Below are 20,692 nucleotides of genomic sequence, written 5' to 3' on the forward strand. Positions count from 1 at the left end.
TGCGACTCAGGTCATTTTCCTTTTACAGTCGCTTGCAGACGGGACGGCAAATCGGACCATGTGTTAAGCTGCACCTAAAACAACTGGAGTGCTGTGTGTGTGTGTGCGCGCGCGCGTGTGTGTCTCTCTGTCTGTGTGCGTGTGTGTCTTATCGTGTGCATTTCAAAGTTTTCCCTCCTGCCATTTTCACCCAGCTCTGTGAGGTCTAACTCGGAGGTCTACTTACAACGGTACTTACATCTTGCTGTTTTCGCGGGCGGTAGAAAAGGTCTTTCAGGTCTGTACGGTTGGTACATCGTGTGCATGTGTGTGTGCAAGTGTTTGCTTTATTATCCACCGAGCTGTGAAACACGGTGTGCTAACGTGTCAACAACAATTGCCAAAACCGCGCCGCTTTAAAGGTAAATTGTTGTACCATTTCTCGTGAATGGTTTAAAGTGCTGCTCGCCATCACCACCACCAAATAGCAATCCAAGAGCTCCGTGGTTTTTTTTTAATTCACGCCCGGTACATTGCGCTTTTCCTCTCCCTGGGTCTACCCTTATTGGGCGCTGTGTGCGTGCGTGCGTGCGCCTGTGTATCCAAGTAAGCGTGAAAGAGTGAAACGGAAGATTTGTTGTGTTTACCGTTGAGGGTAGGCGCAGCGAAGAAAAGGAAACAAAAAAGTCTCAATCGAAACCCATCAAAGGGTTGCTGCTGCTGCTGCTGCTGGGAGCCGTGAACCAAGCAAAACCGGTTCCGAGCAGGGCGGAAGTGAAGCTAAATAGAATCATTCCCTTCGTTTGTTGTTGCCTGCTAGGGAAGCGAAAGTGTTTCGAGTTGCAACGGTGGTGCGTGTGAGCACAAGAGCGAGAGAGAGAGAAAGAAAAAGGAGCGGAAGTGGATAATACGCCCGGAAGCAGGAACAACCAGCGATAGTTTTACTTGTCGAACGAAAAGAAAACACCCCAAAGAACGTAAACGAGAGCGTGCGCAAGCATCCAGCAGCATTCGGTGTCAACAAAAGCGACTACTAAAAGAGCTCCAAAAGCAATGGTGCAAAAGTATGAATCTCCCGTTCGGATCTACAAGTATCCCTTCGAGCTGGTCGTGGCGGTAAGTGCATTGATTTCGTTCGCCATGCTAAACTGTACTCCCCTTTGCAAACCTGTAGCTTTAGTTGGGCGGTCATATACGCTGACGTTCCCGGTTTACACGTGCAACCAACAAGCGATCGAAGAGCGATAATTATAACGGCAAATTGACCACCACCACCAACACCAACCTGCAACCGATCGTGTGTGGTCATGTGCAAACGCTTGAACGCTGAAGGACACTTAGCGGCAGTATCGCAAAACTGGCTGGCCGGCAGTGGGCGGCTGATGCGACATGGTGCAACAATAGCCGATGACCTGTTTATTTTTGTATTTCGTGCCCGCCACGGGAAAGGTGTGACCGATTGACCGACCGACCGACGAAAACAATGTTATGTGGTTTGAGTGAAAAGGAAATATTGCAATCACACTAGCACCCCCTAGCTATGGGCGAAAACAGCTGATAAAGGCGCCAAAGAAGATGCCACCGGCAAGCTCACTCTGGTTCACGTGGCCCAGTTCCGGCCCAGTGCGCAACATGATTAAATTAAAACCATGTTACCGCTCATTGCTTCAGTCTCATAAATCTGGCGGCGGTGGTGTGGTGTCCACCGCTAGACTGTCTGTAAGACAATGGACCATTTGTTTACCAGCGCTCTTCTAGCCTGCTGTGATGCGAAGGATTAGTTGAAGTGTTCGCAATGACCTTCGCTGCACCTGAACCGTGCGGTGCCGTGTAGATGCCACTCGACAGTCGGTGCTCGACTTTGGAGGGCGCAAGTGGGGTGCTCTCATGGTCCGGGTTGGTTGGTGGTGTTGTTTGCGGGTCAAAAGAGCCCCCGAACCTGGGGTCTTTCTTGTTTTGTAACATGTTGTGTATGCCACTGCTGTCTTCATGTAATAACAACAATCAAGTAAAGTGATGGTAGACTTATGATATCAAGAAATAGTCAACATATTCTGATCAAAGATATGCAACACCAATTTGATAGACACATTTGTTGAAAACCAGTTATTATTATACGAAGGGCAGTCTGCCCGGTAGTCGAGGTTGTTGATGTACATGTTTCTACAAGGACGTTTAGTGGTTTGATTCCCTTCTAAGCTCGTCTATGCATTACACAAGGATTGTCTGTCCATATCTGGGGGTACATGTGGCTTTTAAATAAGTCCAATAAATCATCTGTCTATATGTCCCTGGCCCGGCAACGACAAAAAAAATAAAAAGAAGATATTGCTCTATTATTAAACGCTCATATTGAAGAAAACATATATTTTTTAATTAAAATTTAATTTAATTTATTTTATTTCACACAATAAGCACTTTTTATACAATAGTTTACTATTCGACTTTCAATAACATATTGTGTATCGATTAATGTATGTGAGGGTTTCACTTAAAGACAATAATGATTGCTCTTCAATAATCTTGAAGATGTATAGAATTTGTACTTGTTCGTTGTATACTCTTGTGGTCAAAATAGTTTTCTACAATATTCTACACAGCGTGGTACGCTGTGATAGATATTCAACGAAATTATTGCTATAAACATGTGGACAGTTGCTCATTGACCTGGTCAACCCTGTAATGTAATGGGAATTTGTCTCTCTAGCATTGGACAAATCCAATTGGAATTTCCAAGGAGGCTGTCCAAAAAGTGTACCATAGAGTAGTGGTGGAACCGATTCCGGAGCAGATTCCGGAGTTGGTTCCGGAACCGATTCCGGAGCTAAATCCAGAGCCGATTCCGGAGTTGGTTCCGGAACCGATTCCGGAGCTAAATCCAGAGCCGATTCCGGAGTTGAATCCGGAGCCGATTCCGGAGTTGGTTTAATCCAATTCTTATTTCGGAGTCAATTCCGATGTCGGAGCTGATTTTGATTCCGGAGCCAATTCCGGAACCGATTCCGATTCCGGAGCTGATTCTGATTCCGGAACCAAATCCGATTCCGGAGCCGATTCCGATTCCGAAGCCAATTTCGATTCCGGAGCCGATTCTGGAATCGATTACGGAAACTGATTCCGGACCTACTATAAGGAATCTATTCCAGAAAACTTCGGAGCTAGCCGGAATCGATTCCGACAAAATCTTCATTTTTCCCATCACTACCATACTTTCCATAAAAAAAAGAGTCAAGGAAGTGTCCCACAACTGTGAGAACCCGTGGAAAACCCCGTAATTATCAATAAAATAGCAAAAGTTTACCTAACTGCGATTATTTTACTAATTTTTTTTCGTTTTTTAAACATTTCTTCTTTAAATGCACGTAAAGAGATCCTATTCCGTGGTATTAACACTACTCATACGCATAAAGTAAGAATTATTGAAGAATCATCTTATAAAGTTGCATACATTTAATGATTTCGGTAAAAGTAAATAGGCAATAGACAATACTTTACCTTATTTCGACAGATATTGTTTTTACCGATTCATTTTAAATAATAAACTTCTCGCAAGTTTGCCTTCCTTTTTTACAATCGACCCTGTTTTTTTGTTTGCTTCTCACACACTCTAGCACGAACAATCAAACCCCTTTCAAGAACACGAAGCCCCAAACGTCAGATGAAAGCACTAAAAAATGCGCCACCGTTTGACGTAATCGGATCGTTTTCATGCTAGAAAAGTAAAACGCTACACCCAAATACCGCCACAGAGACACGGCGCCACATCGATATTGATTAAAAAAACGAAGAGCCACGCTTTCTGTTAACTGCGGGCCACAGCGCCCGGGGAATGATATTGGTAGCCCAAAAAAAAAACAACGAACAGTATCAAAAAACAAGCATCATGCCGCCGCCTTGGTGGTTGGAATTCTATCGCAGAACTTTGTTCGCTATCAGATTAAATATGGCAAGACAGCACCAGAAGAAAGGAGGAGTTCAATGTAACGCTATCTCAGGTACATCTCTCTTTAGATGCATGAACTTAAAGCTCCAAATACCAAATACAAATCACCAGAACAAAAGTTGCCTGATAAGATTAAAATTGGTCGAAAAAAAGACAGCTTTCCAACAAGCTTTTCCACTAAACATACTTATCCGGATAAACCATGGAAAAGCTTTCGTTTATCTGGCCACCACCACCTGCAAACCGTGTGCATCCTTGCTTCTCCCCATCAGCACACACTCCACTGTTGGGTTTTCCGTTGGCAACGAACCCGAGTGTTTCCCGGTGGTCTCCCGCGAGTACTTTATCAATTTAATGCTTTACTAGCACTCTAATCCTAATTTGCTGCTCTTTCGAGTTCGCGTTTATATCGCGCGCGCGCGCTCCTCGGTCGGTGTTAAAAAGTTTCACCGCACCATCCCCCGCGCTCGTTTGTCTGGGGGTCGTCGATTTGATGGATTTTACGTGACAAATCTTTTCGATGGCAATCGTGCTCGAGTTGCTCCTTGGCTATCAATGGCAAGGTGTAATGTGTAAAGTTTGGGGACGGAGTTGTAATGGAGCCAAATCTTTCTTAAGACGTTTTGCACTTTATGTTGCACCGGAGAGAGGTTTTTATTGTTTTACCAAGTAAGTTTAGGAATTTTAATGATTTAAACTCCAAATTATTGTGCTCGAGATTGTAACACAAAAGAACGGTTAGCAAACGTTTCATTTTTCTAATATATTTTTATCTCGACATACTTGTTTGTAAATAAGATCTGCTCTCTTCTTAATCTTACATCTGCAACTATTTTTAAACCATCCCTTCTTATGGCGGTGCACACCACTCTACCCTCTGCTCCACTGGCTTTCCAGGAAATTCCTACTTTCCAACGAACACAAAAAACAACATTAAAATTCAGTATTTCACCCGATTTGCCGCAAGGTTTTCGCCGCAGTTTTTGCTTTATGCTTTGATATTAAAGTGAAAATGCATCAACCAGCGTGTTTCTTCGTGCCATTCCTTCAAAGGTTTTCAAGGTTGCACCATGCGCTCAAACAACAACAACAACAACCACAACACACACACACAAACGGGGTGGACCGCAACGGCATATCGCACAGTAAACACAACGCACAGTAAGCGTTGCTTTCGCGGCAAACCCCGAACCAAGAGCGAACGAAATGTGTCAGTTTGTGTGCGTGTGTGCGCGCGCACACCAAAACACACCTAGTGCACAGTATTTTCCTAACATTCGCCAGCTTTTTCCTCGCGTCTTCGTTTTTCCCATTCTATTGCCACTCGGCAAGGTCCCCGCGGCGTGGCGAAGACGAGGGTCTGTGTGTGCGGCCACAGTCTAAAATGTCGAACACTATTTTGTGGAATGTAATACACACGGCTGCCGTATGGGGAGGGGTAGTGTGTGTGTGTGTGTGTGTGTGTGTGTGTGTGTGTGTGTGTGTGTGTGGGCAGCAAGGGAGGGAAAGTTTCGCAAAAGTAATAAATTTTAAATCGCATCACTACCGCGGCGCTACGCTGGTTTTGGCTCGCTCGTGGACGGCCGTGTAATGCTGCTGATGATGATGATGATGATGTTAAAGGAACTTCAATTATGCATGCAAACGCCTACTACCTACTGTGTTGTTTCGTGCCAATTCCAGCTGTTCACATGTTCGAGATGGTGAGAAAGGGCCGTTTCGACCAATGCAGTGAGCAGCGACAATATATAGTGGTAGTAGTAGCAGTAGCACGTGCAGTACGTACCCATCACCATACACGCGGTGCAGTATTATCTCCCACCCTGTGTTCGGTCAGCTGTTGAAAGATGGGGGGGGGGGGGGGTTCCATAGACGGGCCTGTAGCGGTAATGAAATTGCAAAGGTCAACAAACGGCGCCGAAATCCGGCGCAATGTTTTTATAATCCTCTGTTGTTGGCCTCGGGTGGACTGCTGCAAGTGTGTACCAGCTTTTTGGCATCGTGCCAGCTGGGTGTCAGGTAGTTTACTTGCTCTATCCTTTCCTGGCCGAAATCTGTTAAAACTGATAGAGTAAAACAGGGACCATAGGTGTGCAGCTTAATCGTTCAGGAGGTATTGGTAATTTACTGATGTTTTAGTTACTACAAAGAATCCTAGGAATAGTGAAGACTGCTTACTATCTAAACCTTCTCTAGTGAAAATGATTTACGCATGCTTGTTTCTTCGTGTTCTTTATTTTACAGATAAGCAACACACACAAGTGGCGCCTGCTCACTTTTCCCCCTCTTTACTATACGTCTATTGATTACACTAGAAGGTATAACTATACAACTAGCAGCGTTTCAGGTGTATTAAATAGAAAATAAATAGACAAAATAAAACTGGATAATATTACTATGCAGGTTTATTGCCTGTTTGCTGATCAGTTGCAGGAACGGTAAAGCTTGGGAGCCAATTTCAGGACCGTTATGGGTTTAATATCATTCAATTAGACCGATATAGAATGGGGATCTTTTCAGAGCGTTATGGGTTCAGTATAAGATCCGATATAAATATAGATCGGAGAACAGTTTCAGGATTCGTATAGGTGAGCAATGTGAGAACCGATGTGGGTTCAGGTACAGCTCCAATACAGGAACTTCTTCAGGATAGGCATCAGTTCGCCGGTCAGTAGCGCCGGTCTAGTAGTACAGTCGTCAACTCGTACGACTTAACAGCATGCCCGTCATGGGTTCAATCCCCAAATAGACCGCGCCGCCATACGTAGGACTGACTATCCTGCTATGGGGGGGAATCAATTAGTCACTGAAAGCCAAAGCCCACAAGTGGGTACAGGCAGGCCTTGACCGACATCGGTTGTTGAGCCAAAGAAGAAGAAGAAGGCATCAGTTCTTCAAGCTTCAGGATAGGCATCAGGAGTTCAAGTCATGAAATCAGTTCCAGGAACGATATAGGTTTGTGATCCGTTCCAAGAATGGTATTGATTAGGAAAAAGTTCCAAGTACGTTGTAAGCTTGCGATCCATTCCATGGTTGCTATGGGTTCAAATTCAGTACTTAGACCGGTATGGGTAAGGGATCTTTTGAGGATATTATGGGTCCAGTATGATTTCCGAAACAAGTAAGATCCAGAAACGATATCGCTTGAGTAACAGCTTCAAGTAATGAATTATTTCAGGATATGCATCAGTTCTTGGACCGTATACATTCCCGACAAGAAATCAGTTCCAGGACCGAAATAGTTTTGTGATCTGTTCTACGAATGGTATTGATTCAGAAAAAGATCCATGTACGTTATAGGCTTGCGTTCCATTACATTAATATGGGCTCAATGTCAGTTCTTAAACCGGTATAGATTGGGAATCTTTTAAGGATCTAATGGGTTCAGTATTAGCTCTGGTTCAAATGATGGTTGGGGAACAGTTTCACGATCCGTATGGGCTCAGTATTAGTTCCGGAACTAGTATGGTTTGAGGAACAGATCCTGAACCGTTCATCTAATGGGTTCAGAAACAGCTCCGAGATATGATTTTTTCAGAATAGGCATCAGTTCTTGAACCGGTATGGGAATAGTTTCGGAACAAGTTCCAAGTTCGGTAAAGGCTTGGGATCTATTGTAGGATCAGTATAGGTACAGTATAATCACCATGATTAGTATGGACTAAGGATCTATTCTAAAGCCAGCATAGTTTCATGATCCATTCCAGGATCGACATAATTTGGGGATAATTTCCACAACGAGTAATGGTACTAATCAAGTTTCTCTTGATATATTCCTTAGATGTTTGGGACCCCTGGGAATAGCTTTGTATACTCCTGTAACTGTAACCAATTCAACTTGTGTGTAAATAAGGAAACACTTTTGTTTATTCTTTTAGTAAGATCCCGTTTGGTTCAAAATAGCTGCAATATTCCACACTAAATTGAATTAAAACCACCCTTGTGCTATATATATTTCACGCACTGTAAAATCTTCAGTTATTGCATCAATTCGTTCCCCATTCTGAAACAATTTCTTCATAATTGTGCCCAAAAGGCCAACATAAAATGATAACCCATCCAAAAGCCCTTATGCTCCCGAAGGTCAAACAAATGTACAGTTTAACAAATACTTACCTTCCCATGTGCTGCTACGTGTGAGCTACGATCATAAAAAAATGAGATTGCGGCCGCCCGCCCACAGTGTGCTGAGGTGGGTCTGCGTGTGTGTGTGTGTGTATTTTTGGAGCCATCCGAATGACACTGAAAGCTGCAAACACAAAACACACAAAACAACTCACCTGGAAGAGTGCGTTGATACGAAGGCGTGGGGTGAATGGCGACAGTAATGGCCTTTCATGGTACACACTTTTCGCAAAACGGTCGCTATACATGCCGGCGTAGCATCTTAGGAATGCCGTTAGCTTAACCGAACCGCACTGCAGGACCACTTGCTACTGTGTGTGTGTGTGCGGGGGGGGGAGGGTAGCACAGTCCTCAGTATGATAGAGGGTGGAGTAATTTTATTTGCTTTGCAATCTTGCTTTCATCGTTTTTTAGTGTTTTTTTTTGTTTTACAACATAGACTAATAGAGCCATTTTTTGTGTGAAAGCTGAGAGGGTAAAATCTGCAAAGGGCTTTCAATTTCACTATTTATTCGCATGTAATTGTGTTTATTTTGGCATTTTCAAGGTATTTAATTTAAATATTCGAGTTTGGTGACTTCACATTATATGGTTTGAATTGAAATGGAGCAAACTCTGATATCTTGAAGAGTCTGATGTCGTTCGAGTTGAATTACTAAGATTGTACCAAAGAATAAAATCTGTTTAAAATATTCATTAAATTCTCCATTATTATAAGAATATTTTATTATTTTTTATGTTTCATTATATTATGTTATTTTATAAACTACCCAATATAAATGAAATAAAAAGTAGGAAAATTCAATTAAAAAAATATATGATACAATAGGCAATTTAAAAAATAGCCAAATCGTGGTAAAATCGTGGTAAAATAGCTAGAACTATTCCCCACAAAAGTAACTAAATAATTAAATTATGCACAAACTCTGCCGATAATGGACGTTAATGTTTCCCCATCGCCCGACAAACCCACCGCAGCTTTGCACCAGCTTTTACCTATGCCGGCGTCAAAGTCACACTTCCAAAACGTTACGAAAGCCATATTAACAAGGTATAAGGACTTTACGTAACAATGTTATGATTACCTGCCCTGTGTGCATAATCGCTGTGCTTTTTGTGCTGTCCTATTTGGCCCCACACACACAGTAGACGACCACAACATGCAACAATTTGCCTAGGGCCTTAATCGCTAGGGGGAAAAGGGTGTAGAATATGAAACGTAAACAAAACACTGCACAAACATATAACTACATACATGCACACTGGGCTGGACTGGTAGTGTTGTGTGAGGCTATAGATAGATTTGCGGTGTGCGGCCCAGTGCATCGCCCTTCCCGTTTCATGCCCGTAGGGTTTCCGCAACTTCTGCCGCCAAAAGTCTGTATTGATGGGGGAGGTCGAAAGTGTGTGAAATAAGTAGCATTTTTGGAGAAGCAAAAACAACCACCAATACGTGGTCAAAACATAGCACAAACATGCGCAACCGTTGGTAAAACGGAAGCAGTATGTTGTATTCTTGTGCCCTTTGGGAACTGAAGCAATGGATGGGGGGAAAAATGCGTCGTAATTCGAAGTTTTCCCATTTCTGCAAGGACTAATAAGAACAACTACTGGAATAAGGAATAAGGTAGAGACTGGACAGTGTAAACAAAACCTATGAGGTAGTTCGAAAATATGACCCTCCCGCATGTTGGAGCTTGTTGGATTGTTCACTTTTGATGTCGGCTGGCCGACCATGGTCATGTCACGAACGGTGTTTGCTCAGGCAAACTTTCCCCATAACGCCAGCGAGACAGTTTGGCGAAGCCCTCGACATCCATTGTCGAATGGCCACCCTTATGTGTCCCAAATTGCGCACAGAAATTGGCAAAAGAACCCTCTCCTCCCCATGAGGTGTGACCCTTTTGGATGATGACCTACAGCATAAAGCAGAGACCTTCCTGCCTAGTGACTTGATCTTGGCAAACAATGATAGATAATTTTGCTTGTTTGCACACACACAGTGAAGAACTCTTAGGCAGAAATGGCAGAATTCAACGACAACAGTGCAACATCGCAACCGGTAAAAAGGGACGCAATGTGGTCGCAATTTGCTTAATCTATTCGTCCTTGAGGTCGAGAGGCCCCCTTTTGGATGGCGGGGTCGGGAGTTTATTAACGGAGCTTATAACTTTGAATAATGCAACGGTTTAATCACGGTTGCCTGCGCCATTCAAAACGGTGGTGCAGGTGGTTAAATCGACCCTTTTTTCCACCTCCATGCCCATTATCAAAGTAAGTCATGAATTTTTAGCTTTGTACTTTTCACATAGGCCTCCTATTTTAAGAGGGGAATACAGAGAGAGAGGGAGAGAGAGAGTGTGAAAGGCTCTGCTTAACAACAGGTGCTGTGTGTGTGTTTTTATTCCCTTCAATCCTCCTGCTTGGTGTGCTTCTCATCCTTCGATTGAGAGAGAGCTTTAAATTATTGATAGTTAAACGGGATGGGTGCGCTACAGGAAATCGATGGTCCGTTGTTGTGTCCCTCCCAGCCCTCAGCATTGGCAATCAAGCGCTATGTAGAGCTTCCGTTTTGGTATCGCGTTCCCAAACAGCGGTTCTTTCCCGGATCGATACCGTTTGCTTTCCACTGCAATGGTGACACTCAAAGTCCACATCACCGTCCATTAGTTGTGGACCAGCGGTGTATTGGGACAACAAAAACAAGAAAAGCAGCGTATATAAAAGTATAGAAGAGCACCCGGGCTGGAGCTGCTGCTGGACGCCGTGCCGCCAGGCCAGTGTTTCGGTCAATTCTGCCTGATTGGATAATCAACGTTCAAAGTCGATGATTAGCTGCTGGTATTAGTAGCAGTAGTAGTAGTAGCAAATGTGTAGTATCGATTCTGCCCAAAGGAGGCAGACCACCAATGGGGGAGGGGGGGGGGGGGTACTTGCTTATCGACGCCGCTAACTAGCGCGCCCCTTAGTGCCGGTGACTGTTTGTTTGCATTTTTTGAACACGCAACAACCGTCCCATTTCCTTTTCGTTCGAGAGAACACATTTTCCCTTCGCTTTTGAGTGGCCTGGAAACCTGGCCTGGTGGCATGTCGATACTTGCTAGAAATCGATGTGGATGTTTTTTTTTTTGGGGGTGGGAATAGCAGCTGCTGCACAGGAGGGAGGGCACTTCATGTGCAGTTTGTCCTCAAAGCTTTGTACGCTAGTGGAGAATGTCGTTGGTACGTGTGTACCAACAACGCACCAGCCAATCTGGGAAATGAAAAGGAAAAGTCAAAGTTCAGTGTGACGTCGTCGCAATCTCGGTCGTGCCACCCCCCTGTAGCCGTGGTTGGGTGAGTTTATGTGTGTGTGTGCGTGTGTGAACGTTCAAATCTGGTGAAGGTGCTTAAGGTGGTTCCGTCCATTGGCCCACTGTGAGATTTCATCAAGTGGCACACCTGTACCCGGGTCGAGATCGAGACTTGCGGCGGTCCCTGAACCACGTGCCTATGATTATGTAGGGGGGGAGGGGTAAATTACACACCACGCTGCAATGATTGCAAGTATTTAAATTATAGATCTGTTGACACCGTAGGTTCTACTGTGTGAGATTGTGGTGTGTTGTGCATTTACCATTTGTAAGGGGTTTATTGATGGGGAGAGGTCATACAATTGTTACAAAAAGCTTCTTAGACTTACTTTTACTTGCTGTTCAATTATATTTCCATTTTATTCTGGAAAAAAATGATGAAATAAAATCTAGAATTTGATGATGAAATTGTAACATTTCAAAAGAACCATTAAAAATTAACGGAACATTGAGCACAACGTCACGCTCATTAAACGTCACGTTAAAATAGAATGCACAAGTGGAGGGGTCTTGAGACTGTTCCAGAATCGATCTGAATTGGTTCGTTGATCCATAACGACGGAAAGCCTTTTTCGTGCCTATACAGATTGAATAACTGGTCCTGAACCTTTCCTGCAACTGTCTCCAAATCCAGAGCGATGCAAGATCTGATCTTTAATATATCCGCAGTTCAGGAATCAAGTCCGAACCCATAGCTTTTCTAGAATTATTCCCTGTCGAATATCGTGCAGCAATGATAGTGATGAATAGTGATGATAGTGATGTATTGTAACTGTATTTATGGAATTGGGTGCAATATATTGACACAGGCACTTGCCACTCACGCATTAATACGCAGGAAGGTATCTGTAACAACTTCCAATGGACTATTTAATGTGCAATATTCCTCAATTTTACATTTATCTGAACCTACTCGACGAGATTGGAGAAATAATTCAACATTCCACCAACGATCATCAATAACAATACAATCGCTACACTCAGACACCTTCCCATTCTACTAGAAGGTCGTATAGCTAACACAATTTCACAAAAAAAGATTGGAAAAAGAAGACATCCAACTATCGCCGCATTACTTCGCTGAATGCCGTTGTGAAAGTATTCCAAGTTCTTGTTTATAACCCTGTATTGTCTACAAACTATAACTACAACAGCCCAAATCAGCGCGGACTTTTTGTCAGAAGGTCAACAACGACCGGGCTGGTGCAATTTTTAAGCTACAGTAAGCTCAATTGATCAGATGGATAGCATATTAAAAGGCCTTAAAGCTGCTTTCAACAATGTCGCTCTGCTCGTCAATGCTTTACAAACTTGGCCTACCTCATGGTGACATGGCTGAGATCATATCTGAAAGAGGGATCATAATCATTTAGGTTGAGTCCCAACCTGTCTAGATCTCTTTGTGCTTCCTTCGGTTTACCTTTGTTGTTCTGAGGGTCTTTGTTGTTTACGCTTGTCTATGGGTGAACCCAGAGGACAATCACCTCCTGTATGCGGACGACGCAAATTCGGGGCTCAGACGATCATCAAAAAGCGTGATGCGCTTTTCGATTACGCACTAAACAGGCAAACGCTGAAAAGATCAGATTGTGACAAGAACCTAGGCATCCTAGTTTGAACCTAGCTTGATCATGGCGCAAGAATGCAGCCAATTGCTATGCCTTGTGCAGTGTGCTAGTCCTCTCGTACTTGGGCTCTAAGGTGACTACAGTCAATCTAGCATAGAGCAATCCTTGGAGTTCTGTTCTTGGAATCACATCTTATGGAGTAAAGGATCACTCAGAGTGCCACAACTAGATCTTCGCATTCGACATGCCAGATTCGTTTTCATCATTAGACTCCTCTACTGGAGCATTGACTGCCTGGCACGGCTATCATCCATTTGTTTGTACGTATCTGCAATAACGCTTTATGCTGCGCATTGCGAAGCTATTGCAAAGCCGTCGGCTAATAAATAAATAAATTACTGGAATAGTACCCGTGAGGTGCAGCATCTGATCCTCTGGCATTCGTCGCCAGCTTGATCTTGTTATTTATTTGTAAGGGACTTGGCCGCAAAGTAATTTCAATTAAGTTATTGTCCGCTGATCATATGCCACATGTCTCAACTTTTGCTTACATTTGCAACAATGTCCATCTTCATCCACTTAGCTAGGCCGGGTAGGGCAATTGGCCTAAGGCTCGTCATTCAAAGATACTTGGCAATGATTCGTGCCTTGCTCTTTGGCATTTTCACACAATTTCTTTTTCATCAAAATAAGTGGACTGAATCAACTTTTTATAACGTGATATTTGAAAATAGCGCTTCATACTCTTTTCAATTGAGACATGACACACAAAAATATCCTCTCAGCCATCAATCATGTGGAGTTTTCACGTCGCGCTGTGTTTATAACGCAACCCTAACAATAATAGTTTGAAAAACGATATGATCAACAAGTGAACAATGTTGAACGTGTCCATCAAACCACCCCGAAAAGCGGAGAGCAGAGACGTCTCCCTTCCTTTCACTTTCATTGCACCAACCATCGCTTGTTTCAATCGGCTAATGCAACATATATTGATCAAACTAGCGAAAAGGGGCGGTTTACTGCGGCCTGTGGCAAAACGGTCACGGAATGCCAAAACCAAACGGTCCGCGCGATCGCAACAAAGCCTCCACTCTTGGGGCCTGTATCCGGGTGTGTGTATGTGTGTGTTTTTTTTGCGATTACACTCAAGACCTACCACAGAAAGAAGGCACATTTATCAGCGACACACGACGACGACGACGACGGCTGTTCCGTTCCGGCTGCGCATCCGCCTAGTGGAAGACAATGATAATGAAGCTGAAGCAGGCGGCCTGTGTATGGCGGCGCGCATGGCTCCACCACGTGCCCCAACCACTTGCTGATGGCTTTATACCCTTTATCACCGGACCGGCGGCGTGCCATGTTGTCAATGACAGTGAAAAGTATCATTTTTCCACACCCACACGCGCCCACCGTTGGAATCTTCCCGCAAACGGAGCGGAGATTCTGCACCCGCTTGGGTGGGGAGATGTGCGGTTGTGGTTTTATGCCTCGCTTGATGTTGCCCACCGCACAGGTCCTTGATGTGATGGTGTCCTCCCAGTGGGAGGGGGGGGGACAGGATGGGAGCAGCTGGAAACGACGAATGTTATTTATAAATTGATGAACAACGTGGGCGATTTCTCGAACGATTCGATGAGGGCAGGAAATAAGCCACACTTGACTTGGCAACGGAAGGTACCCAACGGGAAAATTGGATCCTTTTGCTCTGCTTCTTCTTGTTGGGAGTGGGCCCTAGGTGGCAATGGGTGTGTAGTACGTACTCCCCTGTTCAATTGATGGCGTGTTTTATGAGCTAAAGCTATAGTTAATTTATCTTCAATCGAACAAAACACTTCTCCTGCCCGTTAATTGTTCCCTAATTGATTGGCCATCGGACGCGTTGGTGACACAGAACGAAGAGTAATGGAAAAATCCCTTGACAGGCTTAGGATAAGACTGTTTAGGAAGGTCACAGTTAGGTTGTCGCTGCCTGCAATCGATCTCTTTCAATTCAGGGCCTACGCTTTTCCTGCCCGTTGCTATGAAGTTTTCTCTCTTATCACATATCCTCTCGGGGTCTGAAGGTCACCATGAACTCTGTCCATCCTTCATTTTTTGTGCTCCACTCCAAACCCTCAACCTTGTCCTTGCAATGGAGGCTTGATTGCAGTGGGTGTATTTGTGTGTGGTTATGTGCAGGAACTCCTCGTGAATGATAACGCCCTTTTGGGGAGGGCGTCAACGTGTTCCTCCCCCCATTGGGGAATGCTGAATTGCCGGGAATGCGTTCCGGGAAGCAACGGCCCACACCAATCCGCCTGTTTTGATTGACACAGTCCGACGCTGACGACGGTTATTGACAAAACTTTTATCATAACTGGTGCCTGCCTGGTGCGCTCTACCGCCCGTCCGGGCCCGCCAACTACTGCCACCGGCGCTTGATGAAGGTTAAGGGGCTGCGAAACAAATGGAACCCATTCAGACCAAATGTACGCGTTAGCGAAGTCGGTCCTTTTCGCAGGCCATTCAGAAGAGCCGGTGCCACTGTCACTGTGTAGCTGTCAACCCACGCACCGAAACCCAAGGGACACTCCAAGGGGTCTGGGCCTGGGAGGAGATTATGTCAACTGTAATCAGCGTGAGCTGGTGCGGGGGCAAAAAGGATGCTTCTGGGCTCTACCGGTGCTTCTGTCCTTCTGAAGCAGAACCATACGCCGTACGCTCCAGTGAGCAGTGCGAGGTGCACTCTCGTACGGCTTAACTTCACTTCACCGTTAAAGGGTGTTTCGGTCCATATTGGGTCGTTTGAAAGGTTTTATAAATCAGAGAATTGTCACCATCGGTGGTATGGAGCAAGGTGTATTCGTCGTTGGTCTTTTGCAGTTGTCTGTAAAAAAATAATAATTGAAGAATTCTATTCCTTTTGTGAAACATCAGTTATACCAATATTTGTGCAACCATATTGTAAACATTGAATATGCATATCGTAAACCATACAACGTTGAATAGATCTTCTCTTCTTTCTACCCTTTTTCTGATGTTCATGATCTAATTCTAATAATTTACATTTTAATCATCCCTATTATACGTTATTGGTTATATTTCTATCACAATAATGATTCGCGTGGCCTCCAAAAACATCATGAAGATTCTTTATTCTTCTTTTGGCTCAACAACCGTTGTCGGTCAAGGCCTGCCTATACCACTTGTGGGTTTAGTTTCTGGTGACTTATGGATTACCCCCCATAGCAGGGTAGTCAAGTCCTACGTCTGGCGACACGGTCTATTTGAGGCTTGAACCCATGACGGGCATGTTGTTAAGTCGTACGAGTTGACGACTGTACTACGAAACCGGATTCTTTATATCTTTACAAAAACAGAAAAAAGGATGAATATTAGTGATGGGCGGGTCGACCCAAACCTACCGGAACGTATAGACTTAGTAGGTTCGCCAAAGTATATGCGAGTCCGACCCGTGGGTGCAACGAGTTCAATAGGTTCGTACGTGTTAGGTAGGTTCTTACTAGAGTTGGGTAAATACATTTTTTTCCGGCGTCGGATCGATCCGACTTCGGTATCCCTCGGAGTTGGATTCGGAGTTGCTCCGAACTGTTTAGCGGGGGGCGGGGGATGCACACCGGAAAAACTCATCGACTCCGAGTCCGGATCAGTTCGTGTAAATTGTTACACCTTATCGTACATATTCGATGCCTTACTTGAAAGTCAATGAACTCATCAAGAATTGTCTGAACGATAATGGACAGTTCCATTTTGGAATTAGCAATTGCAACGTCAACCTAAACTACTCGCCCGGACTCTGCCGGACTCGTTCCGACTCAGCTGAACTCACCCGGACTGATCCGGACTCATCCAGATTGATCGGAACTGATCCGAACTGATCCCAACTGATCCGGACTGATCCGAATTGATCCGGTTTGATTTGGACTAATCTGGACTGATTCCGACTGATCCGGACTGATCCGGACTAATCGGGACTCATCCGGACTGATCCGGACTAATCCGGACAGATCCGGAGTCAAATCCAGTTATGATCCGGAGTCGGAGTCATATTTAGCGCACCGGAGTCGGAGTAGACTCCATGACTCCGCTCTGGATTACCCATCACTAGTTCTTACGAGTTCAATAGGCGCATACAAGTTCAAACGGTTCAGTAGGTTCAGTGGGTTCAAACGGGTTCAGTAGGTTGGGTTGTTTAACAGACAGCTAAAGTGATGAATAGAAATGTAAAAAAAAATCTATTTTTATTTATCACATTCGCCGTCTGTCAAACAACCCAACTATAGTGTATAAACTCCCTAGTTAGTACGCAATTTTACCAGGAAAGTCATACTGTATTACTACTGAACTCGTAGACACTAGTGATGGGTAAATACAATTTTTTCCGGAGTCGGATTGATCCGACTCCGGCACCCCTCGGAGTCGGACTCGGAGTTACTCCGGACTGTTTAGCGGGGGGGGGGGGGGGGGTGCGTACGGGAAAACCCACGGACTCATCGACTCCGAGTCCGGATCACTCCGGATTACTCCGGACTACTCCGGACTACTCCGGACTACTCCGGATTACTCCGGATCACTCCGGATTACTCCGGATCACTCCGGGTTACTCCGGATTACTCCGGATCACTCCGGATCACTCCGGATCACTCCAGATCACTCAGGACTACTCCGGATTACTCCGGACTACTCCGGATTACTCCGGATCACTCCAGATCTCTCCGGATTCGGAATGACTGTCCATTATCGTTTAGACAATTATTGATGAGTTCATTGACTTTCCAGTCGTACATCGAATATGTACGAAAACTGATCCGGAGCGATCCGGAGTGATCTGGAGTGATCCGGAGTGATCCGGAGTGATCCGGGGTGATCCGGAGCGATCCGGAGTGATCTGGAGTGATCCGGAGTGATCCGGAGTAATCCGAAGTGATCCGGAGTAATCCGGAGTGATCCGGAGTAATCCGGAGTAGTCCGGAGTAATCCGGAGTAATCCGGAGTGATCCGGAGTAATCCGGAGTAGTCCGGAGTAATCCGGAGTAGTCCGGAGTGATCCGGAGTGATCCGGACTGATCCGGACTGATCCGGACTGATCCGGAGTCGAATCCAGTTATGATCCGGAGCCGGAGTCATATTTTGCGCACCGGAGTCGGAGTTGATCCATGACTCCGCTCCGGATTACCCATCACTAGTAGACACCCATCAAACCTATTAAAGCTACTAAACTCGTATGAAGCCACTGAACCTACTGAACCTATTGAACTCGTAAGAGCCTACCGAAATCGTATGAACCTATTGAACTCGTTGCACCCACGGGTTGGAATCAATTCTGGCATAGCTGCACCCGACTCCAGGTATATCCTTTAGTGGAGTCGTATCTGCCAACAGCCAACAATAAATCCTGCTCTTCGAGGTTTTGTAATGACATATTCTGTCTTTGAATTTTAAAGACAGTAGTTCTAAATCGCTTGACGGTTACAGCCTTAGAGGAATTTATATATGAGCTATAATGGGATACCTATCCTGTAGGATGCAGTTGTAGTTAGTTTGAACAGATCGATGTCGAAGAACAATAGCGCGCTATTGGTGAAATTGTGATAAAAATATATTTTTTAGTAAAATTTAATAGCCACAGATACTGAAACAAGTGTAAAGCCTTTTGAAAGACTGTTCTTCCATTAGTTCATGTTTTTTCTCTATTCTCTTGCTATCATACACAATATTTGAGCTTGTTTATTAAGCTGACTTTAACAAAACGGCCATGAATATAACAAAAAATTGCCCTATTTATACATCTATAATTGATGAAACGATAAATGGAGCACCCTGTATCTGCAAACATTCTATTGTACTTAGCTGCCGTCAGCTGGTGGTTTATGTTGAATTTGTGCAAGCAAGCACTAACACGCTGGTAGCAGATTGATTAAATTTAGTTTTTATTTATCTATTTTAAAACAAACGGAAATAACGATACAGCACGGTACGGTACTTCCAGCCCAGCACAGTGGGTGACTTAAACACATACTGTTAATGGCGTACAGCAACCTGTTTATTGATCGTTACAACCATCGAAACAAGTAGTTGCTAGTTATGATAAAATTGCACCTTCCGGGGCGAAAGATAACGTTTCGCTAGCTCACGTGCCGCGGAAGAGCTTCCTCCATCACCTGAGAGCGGTATTTATGTGCCGTGAGGCGTTTATCTGCAAATAAATAACCATCTTCAGATAGCAGTTTGCCAATAAAAGTCCCTTGAGATAGAGATATTTCCATCTTCTTTATCACTAAATAAAGAAAACAACATTCTTCACCCTCTTATTTAATACTTCATGCTTTTCAACGCTCTTTTTTCCCCACAACCAGGCCTACGAGCGTCGCTTCCCGACCTGCCCGCAGATGCCGATCGTGCTCGACTGCGAGATCATCGAGGACAACGTGTTCGACAACGGAGCCCGGCGTGACACGAAGCGCCGCTGCAAGATCGCGGTCGAGGCGCCGTACCTGATCAAGAAGATCATCGGCGTCGATGTGGTGTACTTCATCCAGCAGAACTTCCTCGACATGAAGACGCGCACGCTGAACATCGAGGCGACGAACGAGTCGTTCGCGACGCGCGTGGAAATCTTCGAAAAGTGCCGGTACTACGCCCACCCGGAGAATCCCGACTGGACGTGCTTCGACCAGACGGCAACGCTGGACATTAAGAACTTTTTCGGCATCGAGCATTCGATGGAGAAGATGGGCATGAAGCAGTACACGCAGACCACGCTGAAGGGCAAGGAGATTATTGAGTTTTTCGTGAACGAGCTGAAACAGGAGGGCATCACGCACGTGGATAGGTAGGTGGAAGGTGTTTGAAAGCGAAATCAAATGTTACTAATTCTGTGCTCTTATCGTGCTTCTTTGTAGATGGGTTGATGATGCGACCGTCACGTCCACCACAGCTGGAGCAGCAACCAACACAACGCCACCGGAAAAGCCACCGCTCTGCCGGGACAACTCCATCCTGGACGCCGATTACATCGCCAAGTATCTCGGCCAGCTAACGCCGCTGCAGGAGTCGAAGCTGGTGCAGCTGCGCAAACGGTTCGAGCACGGCACGTCCGAGCACCCGGAACCGGACTACCAGACGCTGTTGCGGTTTTTGCGCGCGCGCGATTTCAGCATCGATAAGGCGACGGGCATGCTGCAGGAGTCGCTCCAGTGGCGCAAGGAGCAGCGCATCGACAGCATACTCGGCGAGTACAAAACGCCGGCCGTGGTGGAGAAGTACTTCCCGGGCGGCTGGCACCACCACGATAAGGACGGGCGACCTTTGTACATACTGCGGCTCGGCACGATGGACGTCAAAGGATTGCTCAAATCGGTCGGCGAGGACGAACTGCTCAAGCTGGTACGTGAGGGTCATTGACTGCTGCGGCTGGCGTGTGCTGGCCATTATCTGTCCCAAAAATGGGCAAAACGTGTCGCGCAAAGCCCTCCTCATTTGACTCTGACCCACGGGGCTGGCGCTTATCATTTTCCGCCTTTGTGCACATGTGTCTGGCCCCCAAGACACCAGTCACTCTCAAAGTAATGGGGTCAAAGGGGGGAGCGCGGGTTGCGAACCGCTCTTGATTCCGGCTGTTATCTCCCGCGTTGGTGTTGTGGAGCCGCCAGCAGTACACAGAAAGTTGCTGAAATTAATTTATATTCCTTTTTTTCTGTAACCTCTTTTAATCGTTT

General features: G+C 45.2%; 1 protein-coding gene across 2 annotated transcripts in view; it reads left to right on the forward strand.

Annotated features, from left to right (window-relative positions):
* Nucleotides 1-20,692, forward strand: part of LOC1279987 (protein real-time) — a 25,151-nt gene continuing 4,459 nt past the window's right edge. Inside the window, exons 1-3 of one of the 2 annotated variants that reach the window (XM_061653126.1) lie at nucleotides 1-1,095; nucleotides 19,331-19,806; nucleotides 19,877-20,360. In XM_061653126.1, coding sequence (XP_061509110.1) covers nucleotides 1,033-1,095; nucleotides 19,331-19,806; nucleotides 19,877-20,360 — 1,023 coding nt within the window. In that variant the 5' untranslated portion in view covers nucleotides 1-1,032. The remainder of the gene's footprint in view (nucleotides 1,096-19,330; nucleotides 19,807-19,876; nucleotides 20,361-20,692) is intronic. The other variant, XM_061653127.1, reaches the window with a different exon arrangement.

Source organism: Anopheles gambiae, chromosome 3 (assembly GCF_943734735.2).
Source record: "Anopheles gambiae chromosome 3, idAnoGambNW_F1_1, whole genome shotgun sequence".
Taxonomy (NCBI): Eukaryota; Metazoa; Arthropoda; class Insecta; order Diptera; family Culicidae; genus Anopheles; species Anopheles gambiae.